General features: G+C 44.0%; 1 protein-coding gene across 6 annotated transcripts in view; it reads left to right on the top strand.

The window, feature by feature from the left end:
• Positions 1-23972, top strand: part of Rapgef4 (Rap guanine nucleotide exchange factor 4) — a 336159-nt gene that overhangs the window by 234135 nt on the left and 78052 nt on the right. For 3 of the 6 annotated variants that reach the window (XM_045147499.1, XM_004660335.2, XM_045147501.1), the window contains 4 exons: positions 3219-3272; positions 3580-3686; positions 7912-8033; positions 10588-10771. In XM_045147499.1, coding sequence (XP_045003434.1) covers positions 3219-3272; positions 3580-3686; positions 7912-8033; positions 10588-10771 — 467 coding nt within the window. The remainder of the gene's footprint in view (positions 1-3218; positions 3273-3579; positions 3687-7911; positions 8034-10587; positions 10772-23972) is intronic. The other 3 variants (XM_045147498.1, XM_004660336.2, XM_045147500.1) reach the window with 1 other exon arrangement.

Below are 23972 nucleotides of genomic sequence, written 5' to 3'. Positions count from 1 at the left end.
AGAGGCAGATAGAGAGAGAGAGAGAATGGGCACGCCAGGGCCTCCAGCCACTGCAAACGAACACCAGATGCGTGCGCCCCCGTTGTGCATCTGGCTAATGTGAGTCCTGGGAATTGAGCCTCGAACCGGGGTCCTTAGGCTTCACAGGCAAGCACTTAACCGCTAAGCCATCTCTCCAACCCAGGCCCACATTCTTACTTGAGTTCTTCATGAATATACCTCAGTAGTTCCTAAAGTGCTATTCCTCCTGTTATTTCTCAAGCAACTGTCTTAAACACAGAACCATCTCTCCAGCCCTTCCTTTTGTTATTTCTCTAGAGAACAGCTAATGTGACATTCTCAAAAGAAAATTTGCTTGAAAGCCAATAGAAAACCAAGAAAGGAAATGAATAGGTAGATGCCAAAGCAACGTGGTCACACAGGTTGCATAGGGATCCCTGAACAGGCCTTGGTCAGTGACTGCTTCCTGGGGAGTCCCATTGGCTTGTCACAATGCTGTCTGCCTCATAATTTTCAGTGCCAGGCACCAGCCTGCTTCTTGGACTTCCTGACTGAATGTTTTCTTTTAAATATTTTATTTTTATTTATTTTATTTATTTGACAGAGAAAGAGGAAGAGGGAGAGAGAGAATGGATGCACCAGGAATTCCAGCCACTGCAAATAAGCTCCAGATGCATGCGCCCCCTTGTGCATCTGGCTTACATGGGTCCTGGGGAATCGAACCTGGGTCCTTTGGCTTTGCAGGCAAATGCCTTAACCGCTAAGCCATCCCTCAAGCCCCTGACTGAATGTTTTAAGTACACATTTCCAGCATCCTGGTATATGGTAGCCTAGAAATTGTGAGTAGTATCCAGGTGATTTTCCATCACAGAGTTCTTCCTCTTTCCTCCGAGGCTCTGGGATAAGTGCAGGAACTCCATGAGCTCTTGCTCCATCTCCCATCAGCAGGTCTGCTATAAGAAACACAGCCTTTTTCAAAGAAAGTTAGTCTCTGTTTAAAGTCACACAGAATTGGACCAGCCTGGCATTCCCTGGTGCGTGTTGCTGAAACATCATCATGTTTGGTCTCTAGTGACTTCAGTGAGAATGAAGCCAATGGAGTGATGAAAAGATTTAAATGAGGAAATTTAATGAGGTTTCAGCCATTCTAAACAAATCTATATCTCTTCTTCTCTGCTTTTAAAAGCATCAACCCACTTGAAAGTTATTGTTGATAAAAAGAGAAGCGTTATCTTAATACATGAATATTTGCATTGATGACTTGAAATGTTTTGAACTGATAATGACTTTAACTCCCCTACCAATTTTTGTTTAATCGGAAGTAGAGAGAAATTTACTAATTTATTTTTACTATAAATACCTTCTATTTGTAAAAAAAAAAAAAAAAAAAAAAAGTAGGGAGAGGATTAATCTAAAGCATAACAATGTTTGTGACCATGTTTGGTGGCTGTTGTAATGAATGAGCTCAAACAACATGATAAGCCGACCTCCACGCTGTAGCTCAGAAGCCTGCTGTGTCTCTGTGCTAAAATCGAGTTGCCAGCAGGATCCTCTTCCTTCTGGAAGCTTCTGGAAGGGGGTGTCTGTCCTCTCACCTAGTGCATCGAATGGCTGCCACATCCCCGGCTCCTGGCTTCCTCATCTGCAGAGCCAGCTGAGCCTCTGCAACTCTCAGACTGCTGCCTGGGGCTGACCTTCTGCCTGACTGTCTGCACCCCTCTTCGGGCTCTGAGCACCCTATCATTACCCTCTATCCCCTCCTCTTAGAAACACTGGGCTAGTCTCCCTGTTTTAAGTGGCAAGCACACTCACGGTGTCCTTTTCCTGCAACCTAACATTCACAAGTTCTGGGTATAAGGATGTGATCATCTTCAGGTGGTCATTATTGTAGTCCTTGTTAGGGGCGCTGACCGACGGAGTCAACCTCATGAAAAGTAAACAGCTGGAAATGGCATCAAGAGCAGTGAGGGGATAGTTCTTCTCTGCCTTGGGCTGAGCGTAGCTTTCTCTTGCATTTGGACATGCCATTGCCAGATATTTGAGAGCCAACAAGGGGGGTTAGGAAAGACTGGAGAGATCAGCTGTGTAGCTGAGTAACAGGGAACTTTCCCCAGAATCAGAACCACCAAGTCCACCTGGAGAATAAGGTTCATATTAAGAATTCTTTCTGGGGGCTGGAGAGATGGCGTAGTGGTTAAGCGCTTGCCTTCTGAAGCCTAAGGACCCGGGTTCGAGGCTCGATTCCTCAGGACCCACGTTAGCCAGACGCACAAGGGGGCGCACGCGTCTGGAGTTCGTTTGCAGTGGCTGGAAGCCCTGGCGCGCCCATTCTCTCTCTCTATCTGCCTCTTTCTCCCTCTGTCTGTTGTAAATAAATAAATAAATAAATAAATAAATAAATAAATAATTCCCTCTGGACCCGAGAGCTGATGGGACATGCATGGAATCACACAGCTTCTTCAGATAAAGAAGAACACAACCATTGTCTCCGTAGTTCCAGGAACTTGGGTGTCTAGAGCCACCAGGATGCTACATTCCTAAATTAAGGCTGTCTAAAACATGGCTTAAAAAATTTCAGAAAGGGGACTGGCAAGACTACTCAGTGGTTACATGCACTTGCTTGCAAAGCCTGCTGGCCCAGGTTCAAGTCTCAAGCCACCCGCCCATGGTTCCGACACACAAAAGGAAGCACCAGTATCTGGCGCTCATCCGCAGTGGCAAGAGACCCTGGGATGCCCCCCAACACACACATACACACAAATTAATCAATTAATTCTAACTTTTTCAGAAAAAGAATCTGTGTAAGAAAGAACGGAATACTCATTTTCATCCCATGTTGCTACTTTCTCTACATCCTGAGACAGGCCATTTTAATCCTTGTTTATCTTTGGTTTGCTTTCTGCCCTGTTCTGATGTTTGTTATGCTTCGAGTAGATATTTATTCCCTTTTCATTAAGCCTACAAAGATCTAATCATTTCTTATCTGTTTGTTTGTTTTTCATTTTAACAATTTATCTCTAAATGTTGGCAAACGGAATGGTCAAATTTTGCCCTTTGAATGCCTAATGCATTCAAATTCTTTCGACAGCTTTTATCATTTTTTTAAAATTCTGTTTTGAGTTTCATAAAAATTGGTATTTCTTATTATTCCCCCAACCCATAGTTCTTTACTGAACTTTTTGTTTAATTTTCCTTTGCTTTAATATTTTATTTTTCAGACACCTCTCATTGAACCTCACGTTCCTCTCCGCCCTGCTAACACCATTACCAAGGTAATGGGATGTAGGTGGGTTGGTGAGCCACCCCAGCTCCTTCCTTAAGTGCCAGTGGAGGTCATTCATATGTCACAACAACACACCTCTCATCCACTCGCTGGAGACAATGAATATTCAGAGTGTCTCAGTTCTCAACATGAAATAGTGACATGTCACACAAGCGAACATTGTAAATATGTATGAGTGAGTTATGTTTTCCTAGCCTGACGCCGATTAGAAAGTGTTTTAAGGATTTATCAGGTTTGTTTTCCTTCTATCAACGCTCCTTCTTTCTCCTGCCCTCCTTCTACCTCATTAAATCCAGATCCCTTCAGAGAAGATCCTCAGAGCTGGAAAAATTCTACGAAATGCCATTCTCTCTAGAGCACCTCACATGATAAGAGACAGAAAATACCACCTGAAGACATACAGGTATGCTTGCTAACTATAAAGGCTGTGGCTCCTCTCAATTCATGTTTGATGAAACTGGAATAAACAGCCCACCTAGAAAATCTCCAGGTTCTAAACATGTACCACTGGCTTTTCATGGGTACTGGAAATCGAACCTGGGCCATCAGGATTTGTAATCAAGCACCTTTCATCACTGAGCCATCTCTCCAGCCCGGAGGAGAAAATTTTTAGATTCCTGTTTGCCAGCATCATTTAGGGAACCTACTAAGTTCAGCTGACATTTACTGAGTATTTGCTATGCTCCACACTTATACCAGGCCACTTTCCATGTGTTTTCTCATTTTATGCTCACCAGATCCCTGTTAGATATGGCGTTTGGCTATTTTTTCAGATGACAAAACTGAACCATCTCAAAGAAATTAAATCGTTTCTTTCTTCAAGTCATAAGTCCGGGAGTGGGGGAACCAGGATTCAAAACAAGTTTAAATTCCAAATTCAGTGATTTTAAAAAAAAAAAAAATTCATTCAAGCTTTCATTTATTCCACAAATTTATTAAGTGCCAGGCTATATTGTGTTCTAAGCCCTAAGGAGATAGCAGTGAGCAAAATATACAAAGTCTTTTATGGGCTTACTTTCTAAGGTAAAGTTTGATTCTGTTGAATGATTCATTCTGGTGTATGGCCTCGCCCTGTCCCATCTGTAACTGGAATAGGGAATCTTTATTATAGTGTTAACTGAAGTTAGTAAGTGTTCAAGACAAAGAAGACTGAGCTATGTCTTAACTTAAACCATGGTGGGCTAAGAATTCAGGTCTCATTCTTACTTGAGACTCTCAGTTCACAAAACACTAGGAACTGCAGTGTCCAAAATATAGCACAAGAGCATTCATGATTTCTTCCTGAACCCATGGTGAGGACCCAGCTCTTTTATTTTATTTATTTTTTTTTAATTTTTATTTATTTATTTGAGAGCGACAGACACAGAGAGAAGGACAGAGAGAGGGAGAGAGAGAGAATGGGCGCGCCAGGGCTTCCAGCCTCTGCAAACGAACTCCAGACGCGTGCGCCCCCTTGTGCATCTGGCTAATGTGGGACCTGGGGAACCGAGCCTCGAACCGGGGTCCTTAGGCTTCACAGGCAAGCGCTTAACCGCTAAGCCATCTCTCCAGCCCCCAGCTCTTTTAGCAGTCAGGCTCTCATTCCTATTTAGCCTAGACATGACCTCAGAACCCATTGACCTTCATGCAAGTCAATGTCCATTTGATTCACATGAACCAAATTCATAAGGCACTTCAACACAAATTCAAAAGTTACTGTGGGTGCATATCTTTCTAGTGCCAACCAACTACGATGGAACCCATGAAACAGTATTTGGTTCACAACCTTTCCATATAGTCAGCATCCATTCTCTGTCAAAGCCAGAGGTGCAAAGACGTCACAAAGCCTTGTATCACTGTTTCTACACGATAGGCAAACTCGTATCCTTTGGCTTGGATTTACTGTGAATGTGTTATAAGACCAAAACTGGAAGTCCTGGCTGTTGAGGTTGACCCCTTCTTGGTAGAATTTTGGAAAGGACAGGATTTAGAAGTGCCTTAGACTTAAGCAGCCATTCCTCTTAGGAAACAGCCTTCTTTTAGGTCAGAGCAGTTAGGTGGGCCTTGTTATGTTTTCACTAGCTACTCTTGTCAACAATTACATTCATATGTCTTTTGCTCCAACTCTGGAAGTTGATTCTTTCTGGAATCTGTGGCTGGTACATACTTTTATAATTTTAAGGAAAGTAAAGCTCAAAAACAACTCAAACAAAACAAAAACCCATGTGTGTCGGGTTCCCAAATTTCAGCCTCTTTAACTCTTCCAGTGGATCTAGAAACCTTGCATGGATAAGGTATCCTTTAAAAGTTTTTATTTTATTTTTCTCTGAACTTAAGATGTGAGTACGCTTCCCCGACTATTGACTTGCGTTGGGGAAATTCCATTAAGTCCATCGTGTTTGGTGACAGATAATGGAAACGAGGAGTCAGACACCATAATCTCCGTCTTGCTCCATAGTGCTGAGATTTATAAGCCCCTGAAATTTAGGTGTTATGTCTGTTCCACACCCTATGACACAAACTGATGATCTGTCAGTAATGACCACTATACTCCACTGGAAGCCAGGGTCAGGATTTTTTTTTTTTTTTCTGCAGTGCATATTGAGTTCTTGTCCAAGATCTTATACTTGAAAACTCTTTCACTCTCTCCGCTTCTCCTCATCCCATTAGATGATGGCCGCAATATAAGGGGATTAAAGGCTCTCTGCACTCAGTGCCACTCCTGGTGACTGCTATGCTGGACGTTTTCCAGGGCTCGTTAATAGAAAGGATGGCTAGTGACTCCAGAGGCCACAAGTGACAGTTCCGTGCCCCTGTTCCATATTCTGACGACAAAGTTCCTGTCCCCGCCATGGGCATGCAGAAGCTCTGGGATCATCTCCAGGCCTTGTGCTCTGCTATTTTTTAAAGGCCAATCGCTGAATTAAAAGCCAAATGGAGTTGATTTCTTCACCTTTATGAAACTTTTCCTATTGACAAATGCCCCAATTAGACAAGAAATATCTTTGACAGGTTCTATGTTTGGTTCAGAATGAGTAAACAGGCCCTCTACCTTTTAAGGCTCTAAGAGACGGGTGTGGACTAGAATGAGGGCAGTTCTGGAAGATCCGTGGCTGCAGCCTTCTCAGCAGTCCTCCCTGTGATGTATCCTGGGTCAAGGGCAGCACGTCCCAGGAGCCCTGATAGATTTCAGAGATCCTAAAAGACAAATTGGAGAAGGCTTCTGAAGACACCTCTGGTCCCTCTTTTCCCTTATAGAGGAGGAAACAGAATCAGTGGTCTGGCCAGAATTGTGTAGCTAATGAGTAGCCCACCTGGTGGTGTGTGTATCTCTGCTCTTCTCCCAGTTCCAGATTCTTCCCAAAGTGGCCCAGGACAAGGAATCTACTTCATTTTACATGGCAAAGCTCAACCCAGTTCCCCAGGCTTATACCCAGACGTGGTGCCATCCTTGGCATGCAAAGGGAGGCCACCAATGACTCAGTCCCAGCTGCAAGCAGCCAGCTGCTTTGGGGCTCCCTGCCCTGTTCCACTGTCCCTGGGGACCCTTCCCAAGGACTTTTCCTTGTATGGTCATAACCAGGAACACCTGCCCTATTCTCTCATCCTATTTAAGGTTTCAATGTTGCCTAATATGTATAACACATGTAGTCTGCCCACGCAGATTGACCTACCACCAAGGGGCAGCTGAGGGGTTCACATGGGGATGTACAGAAAGCACTGGGGTCTGTTAGATGACAAGCTCAGCAGAAGTGCTAATGCTCATTACACATAACTTTTTCCAGAGAGATTTGCATCACCCATTGCTTGTTTCTCCCAACATCCCTCTGAGGGAGGTCAGTGGTATTACTTGAAAATAGAATGTGCTATATAATTTTGTTTTTTGCACAGGGTCTTTCATGGTGTGTCTCCAAGTGCCCCACCAACATTGACTCCTTCTGCACAAGGCTCAGGTGAAGGAAGTCAGTATGTGGCTTTGCCTTAATTTCACCCTGAGATTTTTTCTTTCTTTCTTTCTTTTTTTTTTTTTTTTTTTTTTGAGACAAGCCCAACAGATTGGCTTTTTTTTTTTTTTTTTTTTTTAATGAGAAAGATCAAGAGCGAGAGAGAGAAAGAATTGGCATGCCAGGGCCTCCAGCCACTGTAATTGAACTACAGACGCACGCACCACCTTATGCACATGGGCAACCTTGTACATGCATCGCCTTGTGTGTCTGGCTGACATGGGATCAGTTTATGTGGGATCTGGGAAAGTCAAACATGGGTCCCTAGGCTTTGCAGACAAGTGCCTTAACCACTAAGCCATCTCTCCAGCCCTCACCCTTAAATATATTTTTCTAGGTCCAGCTTACAGTGGCAAAGCTTGGCTTGCCAGACACTGCTCCCTGTCTAGCAGTCCTTTGAGCTCCCCCCGTGCTATGAATTAGAATGCTCTTTGACTTCCATTGCCATGTTTGACTCTTATTTCTGAGCTGAAAGGTTTTATTGGCTTGAGAGACTATGGCTGTCCTGTGATAAAGTCCTTGCCTTGCTAACTCTAATGGCAGAAGGTACCACGCTCTTTCAAGGTTCCCTTCTCAAAAAACCATCAGCTATTCTCTCTCTGCAAAAGGGTGACTTTCCCATCCTGTGTGTCCTATCTCCTTTAGACAATGCTGTGTCGGCACCGAACTGGTGGACTGGATAATGCAACAGACACCATGTGTCCACTCCCGGACTCAAGCTATCGGCATGTGGCAAGTCCTGTTGGAAGATGGCGTCCTCAACCACGGTAAGATTAGCCACAGGCCCTAGAAAACGCTTGGGACATGCTAAATGCATTTTCCTACGTAAGCTATTGCTGAATTCCCAAAAGGGCAAGAAAGAATTATGATCCCTCTAAGGGACCACCACGCTAGCATCTTCATTTAACAATACAAATGCTGTGAGTGGAAGCTATTGATTGCTGTGTTCCGCCATTGAACCTTCCTAACTTCTGAAAGCGAAGGAAAGGAAAATAAAATTGCAACCAGAGTGCATCAGTTCCAATTATGTTTATTAGTTTGCATTCACGGTTCATTGATAGTGTGATTAGACTCCCTGCACTGCAGAGCATCCTGATGCAGGGCCAGGATGCGGAACAATGAAATGTGTGGCTGGGCTGATGGCATGAGCATAAGTAATGAATTCAAAAGCTGCCTGTTCGCTGCACGGCAGTCTGGGAGAGCCAATTTGTATCCCCACAGAATGACCATATTTACAATCAGGAATGTGCTCTGCAGTGACACACACTGAATAGAGCAGTTATTCAGGACTGGGGCGCAACCATTGACAAACTGCTCGTTCCATTTATGTAAGACTGCTGAAATCATCCATTTCATTCGCCAACACCTGGAAACCTAGGAATGGTTTTGCCTGGTGTTTCTCAGACTTTAATGCACATACCAATCACCTGGGACCCTCAATAAATATAGCTTCTGGGCTGGAGAGATGGCTTAGCGGTTAAGGCATTTGCCTACGAAGCCTAAGGACCCAGACTCCACAAAAACCCACAAAAGCCAACTGCACAAAGTGGTGCATGTGTCTGGGGTTCATTTGTAGTGGCTAGAGGCCTTGGCATACCCATTCTCTCTCCCCCTCCTCTCCTAAATAAATAAAATATTTAATAATATAATAATGTGCTTCTGACTGAGCAGGCTTGGGATTCTGAGCACGTTGTATTGCAACAAGCTGCTACTGTCCTTCCTGACCCAAGGGTCTACCACTTCTCTTTATCCTTTGAGAGTATTTCTGCTATATCCTACCCAGAAGCTAAATGGGTTTCAGGCATTTAGATGAAGGATCTCAAGTCAAGTTCATTATCTCTGTGTAACAATGGTCTAAATCTTACACTAACAAGATGAAGCCTGCAGATGTAGTTCGTTGGAAAACCATGTGACTAGGGTGCTTAAGGTCCTAAGGTTTGACCCCCCAGCTTTGAAAAAAGAGGAAGTAGCTTTTAAAAGTTGGGGATATTCCCCAACAAGGAGGGTCCCTGCAGAGGATGGGAGAACAGGGAGGAGACTAACGATGATACCAACTTGACGGTATACACTGAGTACAAAACTAATAAAAAAAAATAGAATTAAATTAAAGTAAAGTCAAACTGGGGAAGGGCTGGAGAGATGACTTAGTTGTTAAAGCACTTGCCTACAATGCCTAACAACCTAGACCTGATTCCCAAGGACCCATGTAAGCCAGATGCACAAAGAGGCACATGTATCTGGAGTTTGTTTACAGCAGCTAGAGGTCCTGGCATGCCCATTCTCATTCTCTCTCTCTCTCTCTCCCCATCCATCCATCTATCTATCTATCTATCTCCTTACAAATAAATAAATAAAACTACTTTTACAAAAAAAGAAAAGAAGTGGATTCCAGCCACTGCAAACAAACCCCAGACACATGTGCCACTTTGTGCGTTTGGCTTTACGTTGGCCATTAGGCTTTGCAGGCAAGCATTTCAATTACCAATCTCTCCAGTCCCTATTCTCTCTATCTGCCATTTTCTCCCTCTCTCCCTCTCCCCCCCCCCAAATAAATAAAATATACTTTTTAAAACGTCAAACCTTGGCCGGGCTGTACATGCCTTTAATCCCAGCACTCAAGAGGCAGAGGTAGGAGGATGTCCATGAGTCCGAGGCCACCCTGAGGCCACATAGTGAATTCCAATTCAGGCTGGGCTAGAGTGAGACCTTACCTAAAAAAAAAAAAAAAAAAAGTCAAACCTCAAAGACAATTACAAATTCCTTTTCAGAGTGCATAACCTAGAAGCTTGGTCTGATTAGCTTTGCTTATATAACTAAATGTCTTCTAGGTTTTTCTCAAAGTGGAAATAGAAATGTTTATAAACAAGACCTATAGAAAGAAAACCTCAAGTCTGACCCTGGCCAAAGAGCTTTTCTCCTTAGACTGAACCCTTACAATCCCTTTTGCAGCTCTATCTACAGTTTGTTTTCCGACCTGGGACGCATGCCTCACAACCTAAAAAAAAAAAAAATGTCACCAGAGCAATTATTGTGGGTCAGCATACTGGTACTGGCAAAAGTTGGCAGGAGCTCAGAGGGTGTCCCACGGAGGCCCAGACGGGCGGGTCCTGGAGACCCCAGCTAGCATGACTGCAGCCTCTGCAGCCCGGCTTCCAGCTGCCCCGCCTGGGCCAGGCTCAGTGTGAAGGGCAGGGACTCTCCCAGCTGCCGCAGCCCCTTGGCTGTCCCGCGCGCCCGGGCCACCCTGGCTCCTGGGGAGCACTGCTGCTGGGGGGGAGAGCTTCGAGCCCTGGCTGACCCTTGCTGCCATGTTCCCCACAGTGGATCAGGAGCACCATTTCCAAGACAAATATTTATTTTATCGATTTCTGGATGACGAGCATGAGGATGCCCCTTTGCCTACCGAGGAGGAGAAGAAGGAGTGTGAGGAGGAACTCCAGGACACCATGTTGCTGCTGTCGCAGATGGGCCCTGACGCCCACATGAGGATGATCCTGCGCAAACCGTGAGTGAGAGCCGGGGGACACACCGGCTGCCACTGTGGCCTCGGGGGAGGGACGCAAGGCTGGTGACAAAAACCCTGGCCTTCCCCAAGGGGCCGAAGGAGAGGCACGGAGGGGGTGACGCTGCTGCGGGGTTTGTCTCTATTTTATTTTCTTCTGGGTCCAAATACCTCGTCTTCCCACTCCACGTGAGTTAGTACCATAGAGATCTTTAGCTCAGGATGTCTAACTGGAGCCCCAGATTAAACGACCTTTGACCAATGACAAACAGAAACTGCTCTGCTTGTACACCAGGTTGCCCCTTTCTTCCTGGTGCCAGAGAACAGACATTATGAGGCACAAAGCCCCCACGTCCGGGCCTGTGTATATGTATGCATTCACTCATGTACATGCATGCATGCATGCATGCGTTCCTTCGGTCAGCTCACTCTGCTGCCCCATTCTGCCCTGCACATTCTCATGAAACCCCACTGCCTCCTTAACCCCTTCAGGGCCTCTCCAGGCCAACAGTGAGGCAGCCGGAATCCTGCTGCATGCGCCAACTGCCTACCTGCTGACGTGGAGGGCCTTGCCATGTTTAATCAGATCACTTCAGAAAGGAAATTACATCAAGCCCCTGTGAGATGCTGGGTTTTCTTACTAATTGCCATGGGGCATACAAAGTCCAGCCTCACTCCCCATCCACAGAGAAACCTTTGCAGTCGGGACGGCTTGACCCTTGGCTTGGAGCCCCACGCAAAAATGAAATTGCCCTCCACCCTGCAACCAGTGGCAGCCAGCTCTGCGTGTGGACTCTGAGTCACTGGCTTGGCCAGCCTTCCGTTATCATCAGGTCTTGACAAAATCGCAGGCTTTACATGTGGGCTATGTGCACTGAGCAACTTCCCCACAAACTGACTTCTCCAGGGTCTGCCCCTCAGCCCAACTCTCCATAGCCTCTGAGAGCAGCTTTATCTCCTCCTGCAGGGATCCATCCCTGTCACTGGCCATGCCCCATGCCACACAGGCTTTTTAATACATGCCATTTTTGTCATTCCATGTCCCCTTTGTCCAAACTTTCTCCCGGGTCTTAATCTCCTGCACTGAGTGTTTCAAAGGCCTTTCCTTGTCCCAGCTGGCACCACCATCCTTAACTCTAGAACCATGGTTTTCAACTCTTTTAGTCTCAAAACCCTTTCTTCAAACAAAAATTTAATAGGAAAATCCAAAATATCAAACAGAAAAGCCAGGCTGCGCTGACCTAAGCAGGGGTAGGGTCCAAGAAACCTGCCCAGACAATTTGTGCTCTGTCTATCCTGAAGGATCATGGGGTACGCAAGTGTCCCCTAGAGGAACTCAAAGGAATAATGCCATCCTAAACTAGACTTTCTTTTCAGTCAGACTGACTCCACCTCTCGTGACTCATTTGTCTCTCATTTGTTCCTGGATATATCCTCTTCCAAGTATTTTCTTTGCGGCCACCTTCATTCAAACCACAGTTCTGAATCTGGGTGAAGCAGCCCCCCCCCCCCGACCCAGGTAGCATTTGGAAATATGGGGGTGTCTCAGTTGTCAGAATTATGAGCATGCATCCACGCTGCTGACATTCACTGGACAGAGGCTTTAGGATCAATGGATGCTAAACCCACATCATAGCTAGGAGTGCCATCAAGGAAAGACCTGCCCTGGAAACAAGGCCCCTAACTGAGAAGCAGGGCTGGAAGCGGCGAGCCTCTTAGAAGCAAACACAAACCTCATTCACGTTTATTTTCTAACTCTGTCCAATACTAATGCTATGGTAGTAAGGTAAGCATGAAACAAAAGTGTTGTTCCTCCCTCCCAGAGCTCTGTGTAAGCAGAAAGGCATGCCGTGTAAGACCTGCATGCAATTATTTCATCACAGTTGTATTGCAGCCAACAATGAACAAGGTGCCAGTGTGTGTGTGTGTGTGTGTGTGTGTGTGTGTGTGTGTGTGGTGTATGTGTGTGTTGGCACAATAGACTATGGATGGTGGGGAAGGGGGGATTTAAACTAGTATGGAATAGTCAGGCCATGTCCCTAGCCCTGTGGTTAAAGATCAATAAATCTTTGCTGAGTGAGTCAGTGAGTGGGTGAATGAATGAGTATGCAGTCCCTGGTACCTTAGCCCTGGGTTGACTCAGAGAAGGCAGAAAGACCAAATTGTCTCACCAATGTTTTCAATCAACTATCAAATAGATCAAAAAATTTAAACATTAAAAATTATAAAATAGGGCTGGAGAGATGGCTTAGCAGTGAAGCGCTTGCCTGTGAAGCCCAAGGACCCCAGTTTGAGGCTCAGTTCCCCAGGACCCATGTTAGCCAGATGCACAGTGGGGCACATGTATCTCAAAAAGAAATTATAAAATAAGCCAGGCATGGTGGTGCATGACTTTAATCCCAGCACTCAGTGGATGGCGGTAGGAGGATTACCAAGAATTTGAAGGCAGCCTGAATTACAGAGTCAGATTCATGTCAGCCTAGATTAGAGTGAGACAACACTTGGGAGGCAGAGGTAGGAGGATCACTGTAAGCTTAAGGCCACCCTGAGACTTCCTAGAAACACAAACAAACAAACAAAAAAGAATAAAAATAAGTAAAATCATCAAATGATCAAAACATTCTTATCAAATCAGATAATCATTGCTACCATTGAGGAGGTTATAATCCAAGAGAAGCACTCCCACATTAGATTACAAAGGCACAAGCATTTGCTAAGGGCTTGCTATATTATGTAAACATTCTTTTAAAAAGATTTGTTTTTTACTTATTTATTTTTTATTTAACTGTGAACATTCTTAATTATCACAAGTGGTATCCTCTGGGTTTGGGATGTAGCTAAGTGGCAGAGAGCCTGCCTAGTACATGTGAGTATGTGGATTTGATGCCCAGCTCCCCTTAAGCCCCCCACAAAGGCAGAGAGGCTCTTTCTTCTTTGACCCCCTGCAGCAATTCATTGCATGAACCCTAGAAGCCCAAAACCTTGTCAGAGAATCATATGTCCAAACCTTTGCTCTTCTAGTTGGTCACTGTCAGTTCAAGTTTTAACTGGGCATGAGCTCATGTATCTGTATAGCTCAGTACTCTAGAGGCTGAAGCAGGAGGATCTTGAGAAACAGAACGATGAAATAAAAATTTTTTTAAAGTACATAGTTCATTGATATTCCAAGATGTATGATTTTGGAACATTTTGTTACCGTCTTTAGTTTTTAAAATTTGGCAAACATTGGAATGGAGCTGATGCTTCCGTAGGCTTTTGGATCTTTTCCCTGCTTGATTGGCAGCTCCTAAGAGACAGTAAAGTAAAAAATGAGGAATCTAATTTTGTCAGACAGACATTCAAGCTATGCGCACACACACACACACCTCCTTTTTTTTTTTGATCATCTAATAATTTGGGGGTTACTACTTCATTTTATTTTAAGAGGGATAAAAATAAGCTTAGTTGATCAAAACTTACACATTCCACTGCCTTTGAAAGTGCTGGCTAAGCTCTGTACTAGACATGTTCACAGGTCCTGGGAAGCTTGGCTTTTTGCTGCCCAAACTGCCAAGTCATTGAGAAAAATTGTGAGGCATTGGTTCCAAGTCGTCAGAGTCAAGACTTTTGAACTTGGCACAGCTGCATTTTACAATAGCCACCACTGGCAGCGAGGTTGCAAAACTCTGATAATGACTGGGAAATGAAAAATCACAGTATTCTTTGATGAGAAGATTACTTTGAGAATGTGATTGTATAATGAAGATGTTGCTTTGAAAGGTAGTCCCATTGTTCTGAATCTGAGATTCGCTAGCCAAAAAAAAAAAAAAAGTGTCACTTGTTTTGACAGGCTACTTAGAGAATTTCTCTGTTTATTACATTAACTGCAGCATTTTAACTGTCAAACTATGAAAGAATGTTCAGTAGTTTAAAAAACAGAATAGAGCTTAGGGGAAATTTTTTGGCACACTCTTGTTGCTATTGGTATTGAAAGGAGAAAAAAAAAAAAACCCACATACATTCTGCATGTGAAATTAGCTTTCTATTTGGTGGCAGGCAGAGTGACTCACAATGCCTATCCTGGTTGCTCAGGTGCAGACCTGGGTGGCAGTCAGGGCCAAATGCTATAGAACAGTGACAGTTTGACGGAAGCTCTGAGACAAGGCCATCAAATGAGCTCTCAGAGCTTATTGTTTTGATTTTGCTTTGTTTGAAAATCTAAAAAACAAGAGGTTGCTCTACAGCAAGTGGATACAATAGAGAGCCTTCCTGGTCGAAATGTGCGTTTTGGCTATACCTCAGCAGGTACTTTGGGTAGGAGACCATTGGTAAGACAACAGAGAATGGTGAGGTAAGTACAATATTGTAAACCTGAAGCCATCTGGATAGAGAGAGGTTTCGCGGAAGCAGGCTGTTCATGCCATGCAAGCTTTCTAGTTCCTCTTTCCTTGAAAAGTGAGACACTGTGCTCACCTTTTAGAAGGTCCCATCTGTGGGAAATGAAGCATTTCTGAATGCCCCCCCTCAAAAAAAACCTGGGGGTTTAAATGGTTGAGGAGGAGAAATCCATTGAGCTTGAGAAGAGGGGGAAAACAACATGAGAAATTATCATATTATAATGTAGGAAAACATTGGAAGGTTTCTGGAGTCTTCTGATTGGGTCTGAAACTCAGAAACCTGCATTCTTTTATTTTATGTGATCAATTAATATATTTTTTTTTACATGTGCTATGGGGCATAGGGTTGAATGGGAACAAGTGATGTGAGCAAACACTGTGGGAAGTGCGTGAGTTGTCCCTCAGCCCATGGGGAGACTAATACCAACCTGTCCCACTGAGGCAGGGGAGGTCACTTGCTGCAGAGAGCACTTGAGCTATATATAGTCTCTCAATTAGCAGGACTTGTCTTAATGGGATCTTTATATGTCCAAACTGTTTTGGAGGATGTGAAATCTGAATCCTGATAATTATAGGAGGATTTATTCCCTCATAGTACCTCAGATTAGCCAACCTAAAATCAGCCATACCAAGGGTTTGGTTTTCTGATGGTAGGTACCTGTCACAAGTTTCCCAGCCAGGCAGACCATTCTCAATCGATGGTCAGGCAAGAGGAAGCCTGCACTGTGCTGTGAATATTATTCTGTCACTGCATGGAAAAACTTCTGTGTTTTTACTGAAAAGATTCAGTATCCTCACAGAAGGCTTGCAAAATGTAATGTACCGCAATAAAGGATTCTACCCAGTGGGTCATTTCTTGGGTTTGGATTTGCCCCTCCTCCTCTGTAAAAGTAACAGACCACATTTCCCTCAAGGCTACATGCCCCAGACAGCCTTGGCTGGATTGCTGCTGTTACACCTCAGATCCAGGGAAAAGGAGGGTCTGATTGTCTATTTATAGTTTAGGGTTCCTCAATGTAAGATTATTTCAAGTTTTTAAATCACTTGTTAAGATCAATCTGTTATAGAAAATTCAGCAACTAGTGGGAGCATAGTGCCTGCAATCATATATCCTAGAGATGTAATTACTAGTAACATTTTGGTACATAGGTTTCTGATGGTTTTCAGGGTCTTTCTGCACTTAATTGGATGATGTTTTGGGAGGATATTTAAGGAGGTACAGGATATTCAGTCTTTCCTCTGAATATTCCTTAATGTGCTCATTTTGGGATGAATGAATGTTTAGGTTGATTCCCAAGCTCTTTTTCTTAAGAGCAACAAAGGCTATTAGTTTAGCATTCTTCTGCCCAGAACAAAGAGAGTACCAGGGAAGGGTTGGGACCAAGATCATGCTGTGAAATTTCCTGCAGGGCGTAATAAGCTGATTCACAGAGGGAGTGTCCAGACTAGGAGCATTAGTAGATGTGCCTGGAGAGTTAGGCCAAGGTCAGACTAAGGAGGGCTGACTATGCCCTCTACTGCACCTCAGACAGTATTTTATAGCCCCTCAAGCTCCACTGAAGAGTTTCAGAGGGAGGTATGATATGGTCAGATTTACAGTAAGTCAGTTTTTCTCCTAACCATAAAGAACGGACTCAATGTGCCACACAGTTAGACATTTTGAGATAGAAACACAGTTAGATATTTTATGAGATTAAAGTGAATTCTATTTGGAGAACTCAGTGACAGCATTTGAGATGCCTGCATTTGATCCAAGAGCCTACTCAATAAATGGAAAGGAATATCAAGTACGAGAGCTTGGGATTCTATTCTTAACCAATTTATCATTAACTCACACGACATCTCCAGGGGACAAATATTACAAGTTATAAAAAGAATTTGATAATGCCTGCTTACCCTCTCCCTGTTTTCCAAGGGATTGTAAATGCAAACACAGATGCAACTGCATTCCGTAATAGCCACCATTTAGTAAGTGCATCTGTGCTAGGCACTGGGCTAAATAATTATTTGATTCAATTCTTTCATTCAACAAACTATGAGATAGTGAATATACTTCCATTTATAGATTCGAAATCAGAGGCTTCGGTGAAGTCACTTGTCTGTGGTGATAGAAAGTGCTGGGCTCAGGCTTCTACTCACATCTAACTCTGGAGCCTGTGTGCTTCCTATCTTAACGTTCTACCACCTGCCACACTTCTAAGGAGATATGGAATGGCCTCATGAGTTTATGCTCTGAACATTGGTGAAGGAAGATGTCATGGAAATCTGACTTTAATGTAATTATTATGGGCTAGCCTCATCTCCTTAAATTGCTACTATATGTATCTGGAATACAAGTATAGCACCTACTCATTAAATTACTACCATATATAAAGAGTATAGGGCTCGAGAGATGGCTTAGCTGTTAAGGTACTTGCCTACAAAGCCAAAGGATCCAGGCTTTATTCCCCAGTGACCACATAAGGCCAGATGCACAGGGTGGTTTGTGTCTAGAGTTCATTTGCAGTGGCTAGAGGCCCTGATGTGCCTAGTCTCTCTATCTGCCCACCCCCCACTATCTAATTTAGGGGAAAGATGTCTTAGTTTGGGAGAGATCTAGATATGCCCCTAATACATAACAGGTAATGCTAATAATGGAGATTGCTCTTTCCTAGGAGTTGTTTCCATAGCCTATAATGCTTGTGTGTTTATCTTATGTCCTGAACCATGTATTGTCAACAGTAGAATCCACATGGCTATGTTTGCGTTAAGTTGTCAAAACTGACTCCACAGAAATGAAACGCTTTATGATTAGTGTGGCCAGAGTAAACACAAGATGCCCAGTGAGATTGGGACTTCAAGTAAACAGAACATTTTAACACAGATATTTCATGCCATCTTTTCATTTGCAAAATCTGGCACCTGAGTTCGGATCATTAATTGATTTTGTTCCGCAGCTGTCTTGAGGAGTAGCTGGACAGCAGCCCCAAGGTAACATGGAAAGAAACCATTGACAACCCACCTCCTGGGAAGAGTCCACCTTACTCCATCCCCATCCTCAGCTAGAAGCAGAGGCAACATTTGGTAACTGTTATTTGAATGGCCTCATCCGTCACCTCCTTGGACCACTGGCTAGCTCTGTAAATTAGTAGGGGGAATTGTGACCCACTATGTGCAGAAGAAGGAATTGATCTGAATGGGTGCCAAGTGGTTTTTACCTCCCTCTCCTGAAAAGTTGCTTCAGGTTTGTCCTTTCTAGTGGGCTTATTGGATTAGAATGAAAAGAAAAAAAATAAAAAGAGGACAAGATATTCTGCTTGTCCCTGATTGAAGAATTTGCAAGGAAAAGTAATAAGACATCCGGATAGCACCTCCTAGAAAAGTGTGAATTTTCTACTTTACATATCCAGCTCACACCGAAGACAGAGCAGGAGCTTTCTTATATGACCCTACCCAAATTCATTTGTTCTTCTCCACTTGCTGCTTGGGTATTTCAAAAGAAAGAAAAATATCTGTAGTTTTTTAAAAAGCTTTAACGTTAAACTTCTAGAGTATCCTTAAAAGACACTTTTCTGGGAGAATGCTGGGCATAGTCAGTTCCTAAACATAATCAGGTGTGTCCTAAAATCACTCAGAGCCTAGAGTCTGGATCATGGAAGCCTGACCCCTGGCTTATGGGCATTTCTCAGATAGAAAGCTTTTGCTCTTCTCTGCAGTTGTAGATGGCATTCACTTCTAATTCCACAGAGAAACAAACAGTCCCATTGCACAGGCTTTGCTATTAGAAGGAAAATACCTAGTTGCACCTCAAAGTGTTCTTTCTGGGGTAAAGATAAGGTGAGGGGCCAGTAGCCGGGTCAGATGCCAAGTGGACAGAGCTGGGCAGGCCACTTCAGTGTCAATCAGCAAGCCTCTGGAATGTCCCTGGCATTTATGAAACAGGGTCCTGGGAGGTAAAGCAAAGAAAAACAAAACAAAGCCAAACATATCTTAATAATCAAGGGGTACAGGTGCAGAACCCAAACATACTTTCCTTCAAGGGAGTGGAAGACTATTAGGAAATGAGTTTAAGAAGTGATTTACAAGTACAAGTATCAGGTGGGTAGAGGCAAAGTGTTATATCAGAAATAAAGTACTCCCTCCCAACAAGGTAAATACAGCATTTTTTTTCTAAAAAATGAACTTGATCATGACTTACACAGGTGTTTACAATGTTGACTTCTCTGCATACTTCCTTGTATACCAGGGGCTGCTCAGTGACAGGTCTACCAGAATCTAGTCATTTGCTTTCTAGACTATATATTTTACCCTTGGTCATGCCAATGTGCAACTTGGCAGCTCTGTGAATCCCGGATTTTACCTACATCCCAAGAACTGAGGAGATCCATCTCTGACCTTGATAAATTCCCTGATGAAACGGTACTTACCAGCAGCTCCCACTATCACCCGGGCCCTCCCGGCCTTTAATGCAGAGACTGCTTTCCCATCCATCCCCATTTATTATCTTGTCTGTTACTAGACGCTGCTGCCAGAATGCAGCCCCTGCAGAAACTAGGCCTTTCCACAGCGGGATCCGATAAATCCACATCAATGTGGCACCACGCAGATTTGTAAAGTAGGGATGCCTAACATCTCTCCCTGTGACATCTGGAGAAGGACAAGTAAAGACCAGGTACATTCACCGGCTGCCACTCAGAGCGGCCAGAGAGTCAATTCACTTCCCCAGCCTTGTAGGTTCCTCTTATGAAGGTTCGTGGGAGTTATCTCCTCCTGCTCAGACCCGGGTCCCTTTCCTCTTGAAAGCCAAATTGCCTTTAGTCCTTGGGACCCTTTCATTACTGTTTGAACAGGCTGGGGGCCGATTTGTAGCATCTCGTCTCCATTTTAAACTTGTCACTCCGTAAAGACCAAAGCGTGAAAGGTGCTTGATGCCACTGTTTGCCATGAGAAACCCGCTTTTAAAATGGGACTTTGTTCACTGATTGTGGTGAGTAATGCTTAGTTTTAGATAGTCCCAGGTGCTCTTTGAGGGCTGGAGGTAGATCAAGGGAGAACCTCCGACTGAAGGGAGAGGGAAGAGGTGCACCTTCCTGAAGACACTAGATGGCACAGCGGCCCTGAGCCAGTGGCCTCAGTTGAAGCCTGGCTTGTTGCTATCACTCGTGTCGCAAATGCTAAGATGCCCTCTGTCTTGGAGAGGGGCTCACGTTTTGATTGGCTTGGGTGGTCACAGGTTGGCTAGACTGACTTTTGATCCATCTGGCCTCCTTCCCAGGATTCACCACAACTGTCAATCCTTAGGACATGCTGAAACCCCTGAGGGACAGGGCCGTGACTCCCAGGCAAACCTCTCATGAATGTTTTTTGTCACTTTGTGAATTGTGAATGGGCTCATTTTTTTAAAGTAAGTCTCTTCACACCTTGCAGCCCTGACTTCTCTCACCTCATTAAAACATTGGCTGTAAACAGGAGCAAAAGCTTGTGACTGCCTGGGTAGACTGCCAAATGGCAGCGTCGCACCCTGTCATTTCATTGCGGCACTTCAGACCACAGGGTGGGATTTTTTGTTACTGGCATGTTGTCCTTTTTGCCTTTCATTTGGAATGTTGTTTAAGGCTCAGAGGCTGACCTGTTTGTAGACGTTATTCATTCCATTTGAAAGGGCCACCATGGTTTTTCTCTTGTCATCTCATGAGTCCCTGTGGAAGTCTTTATTTCTTTGGGTTGGTTTGTTTATAAGGGGGTGACAGGGATGGGGCAGTTTGCCACACAGATATGGCAGTAGTATTCCCAAGAGAGCCACCCCTGAATGCTATAGGGACTTCCCTTCTGCCACACTTATTCCCAGGCAGGATCCAGCTCTGTTTCTAAGATAAAGAAGATTTCCTAGGCATGGAACCATTCTGTGTGCTTCCTTCCTAGGAGAGTCACTGTCCCTTTCTCTACTGTACATTTCCTAAGTCCAGGGTTTCCACTCATTCTGTTCTGATCTCTCAGTCTCTAACATCTCCCCTGAGAGTCCTTCCTGGATATTGTCTTAGAGTATAGGCCAGGTTTCTCTTGGCAGTAATTCTACCACTGATCCCTGCTCAGTGTGGTAGGCGTGGGTGTGAAGTGGTCACAAGGAGGGGGCTTTGACGAACTTTTCTTTTTTTTAAATTTATTTATTTGAGAGCGACAGACACAGAGAGAAAGACAGATAGAGGGAGAGAGAGAGAATGGGCCCGCTAGGGCTTCCAGCCTCTGCAAAAGAACTCCAGACGTGTGCGCCCCCTTGTGCATCTGGCTAACGTGGGACCTGGGGAACCGAGCCTGGAACCGGGGTCCTTAGGCTTCACAGGCAAGCGCTTAACCGCTAAGCCATCTCTCCAGCCCTTTGATGAACTTTTCTGATAACCCATTCATGTCCTCTGTGCTGCTGTCTCTCTCCTGGGTTGTCTGTAGGTGTTGGACTGTGGTGCTCTGTTGCAGTCAGGTTCACATTGCTGTCAGATAACACCCAGCCAGCTTGTTTTCTATCAAATCCATCACATGACCAACAAAAATCTGCCCAACAGGGTACCACTGGTTGGCTTTGGCTGGTCACCTCTGTCCAGACCCCACTACCCTTAACATAGGATAACTGCAACAGCATAAGTAAATCCATAATCCTCAAAAAGTTGTCTTTTCTATCATTTGTGGGACTTGAAGTAAGAGGTTAGTTATTTTCATCCCACAATCTCTTTTTCAAAAGGTATGTCCTAAGATGTCCCATGGATATTTGACATTGAATATGGTACCCAACACTATGTATATACTGTGCTTTTCATTGAGAACACATATCTATCAGAAGATTTGGTTTATAGATTAGGAATTAAGACCAATACTACTACTAAAATAGAACAATTACAATAACCTACTGTAATAAAAGTTATTTAAGGGCTGAAAGGATGTCTTAGTAGTTAAGGCACTTGCCTGAAAATCTCTAAGGACCCAGGTTTAATTCCCCAGTACCCACATAAGCCAGATACACCAGGTGGTGCATGCATCTGGAGCTTGTTTGCAGTGGCTGGAGGCCTTGGCACACCCATTCTCTATCTGCATCTTCCTTTCTCTCTCTCTCTCAAATAAATAAATAAACATAAGATATTTAGAAGTTATTTGAAATTATAAATCATTTATTTCTGGAATTTTCCATCTAATAATTTTGGACTTCAGTTGACTGCAGGCATATGAAGCCACACATAGCAAAAACACAGATAAGGAAGAATAACTGTAACTACTCTGAGTACAAATCAAAATGAAATGTGCCTGGATACCTTGTGTTATTGACCCTCAGCAGGAAGATAACAGAGCATAATCTTCTACTTCCCTCAGACCACCAAGCAAGAACTGGTCCAGGAGTACTGCTGATGTCACCCCTGAATTCAGCATAAACTCTAAGAACTCCTGTGCTCATCTCTAGATATAGACCTGCCCTGATAGGCATGCCACCTGGCGTTTATGTTACATTTTTGGTATGCATGTTTGTTTCATACACATTCACTCATTGGACCTTTACAAGAACCTCACTAAGGATTCCTATTTTATAGATGCTAACATGAGCCATTAGACCAGCTAGGCACTAGAAAGTGGATTATTTGGACCTCAAAGCCAGTTTCTACCATACTATGCAGTTTGTTTCTGCTTCTCTTCAGTTGAACAGTCTAGAATTAGGACTGGTTAAGCAAATAACATTAGTCAGCACATGTTCTAAATTACCATGCCAATAGTGCTGTGTGCCATAGAAAGACGAGGTTTGGCGAGCCCATTTTACCTAGCAGGGGTAATGTCTCAGCTGGACTTGAGGCAGAAAAAGTATCCCACCCTGAGAGGGGCACTGCAGACATGAAAAGGCATGGTGTATTTGGAAAGGTATGGAGCAGGCAACATGGCTGTCAGGGTGTGAAATTAGGGGAGAGAGATGAAATCTAGAAAATTAATTCAACACCATGTTTTTAAAGAGCCCCTTGTAATACTGATGGGCGTGTTTCCAGATGCAGGGTACTTACCAGTTACTGGGAAGAGAGGGTCAGGAAGCCACTGGAGATCAGGAGAGAGTGTTGCCTAGAGATGAAGAATTAGGGCTCATAGCTAAATAGGTACAAGTTGGGATTTCCTCAGAGAGTAAGGGTTGAACACATCGTTGGTGGCTGAGCCCAATGTGAGAGGCAGACATAAGGACAGACATGGAGGGAAAAAGCTTAGGAAGCAGGAAGGGCAGGGAGGGCTAGTAGCAAGGGGAAGGGAGCTGTGTGGTGTGGGACAGTGGAGAGGCTGAGTGATGTTTCAAAAATAGATTGAATGTGGCCATCTTTAGCTCTCTTCCCCCGTCACTTCCATGTAGATCCTGAGCCTAACTTGAATGGCTCAGTACAGTGTCAAATTTTGAGTGTATTGCATTGAAAATCTGTCGGTTCATCGTGTTTTAAATCCTAGGTGAAATGTAATTATTTTGACTTTGATGAGATTTGCAGATTCTCAAGACTGTACTTTAAAAAAAAAAATCTATGAATTGAGCAATATGAATTTCTTGCTAATAGTCTATAAGCACTCCTAAACACACAGAGGTCTGGTCCTAAAATTCCAACGTTAAATGTGTAAAGGCCTTTTGAGCTGAATTGTAAGCCATTCTTTTCCATACTGGATTTCCCCCTCCTCCATCCCAGCCTACTTCTCCAGGTGAGAAGGAGACGAGGTGACTGGTTTTCTTTTTGCCAAGTATCTAGGAGCATTCGGGGCTATTTTCAGCTGATGTCAATGTCAAGTAGCATGAACAGCAGGGTTGCTCTTGTGCTGAAGAGCTGCAATCCTCTTACACCTACCTGACG

The sequence above is a fragment of the Jaculus jaculus genome, chromosome 4 (genome assembly GCF_020740685.1).
Source record: "Jaculus jaculus isolate mJacJac1 chromosome 4, mJacJac1.mat.Y.cur, whole genome shotgun sequence".
In the NCBI taxonomy this organism is placed as follows: domain Eukaryota; kingdom Metazoa; phylum Chordata; class Mammalia; order Rodentia; family Dipodidae; genus Jaculus; species Jaculus jaculus.
The sequence above is the reverse complement of the archived record's forward strand: the minus strand, read 5'-3'. Positions and strand labels throughout refer to the sequence as shown.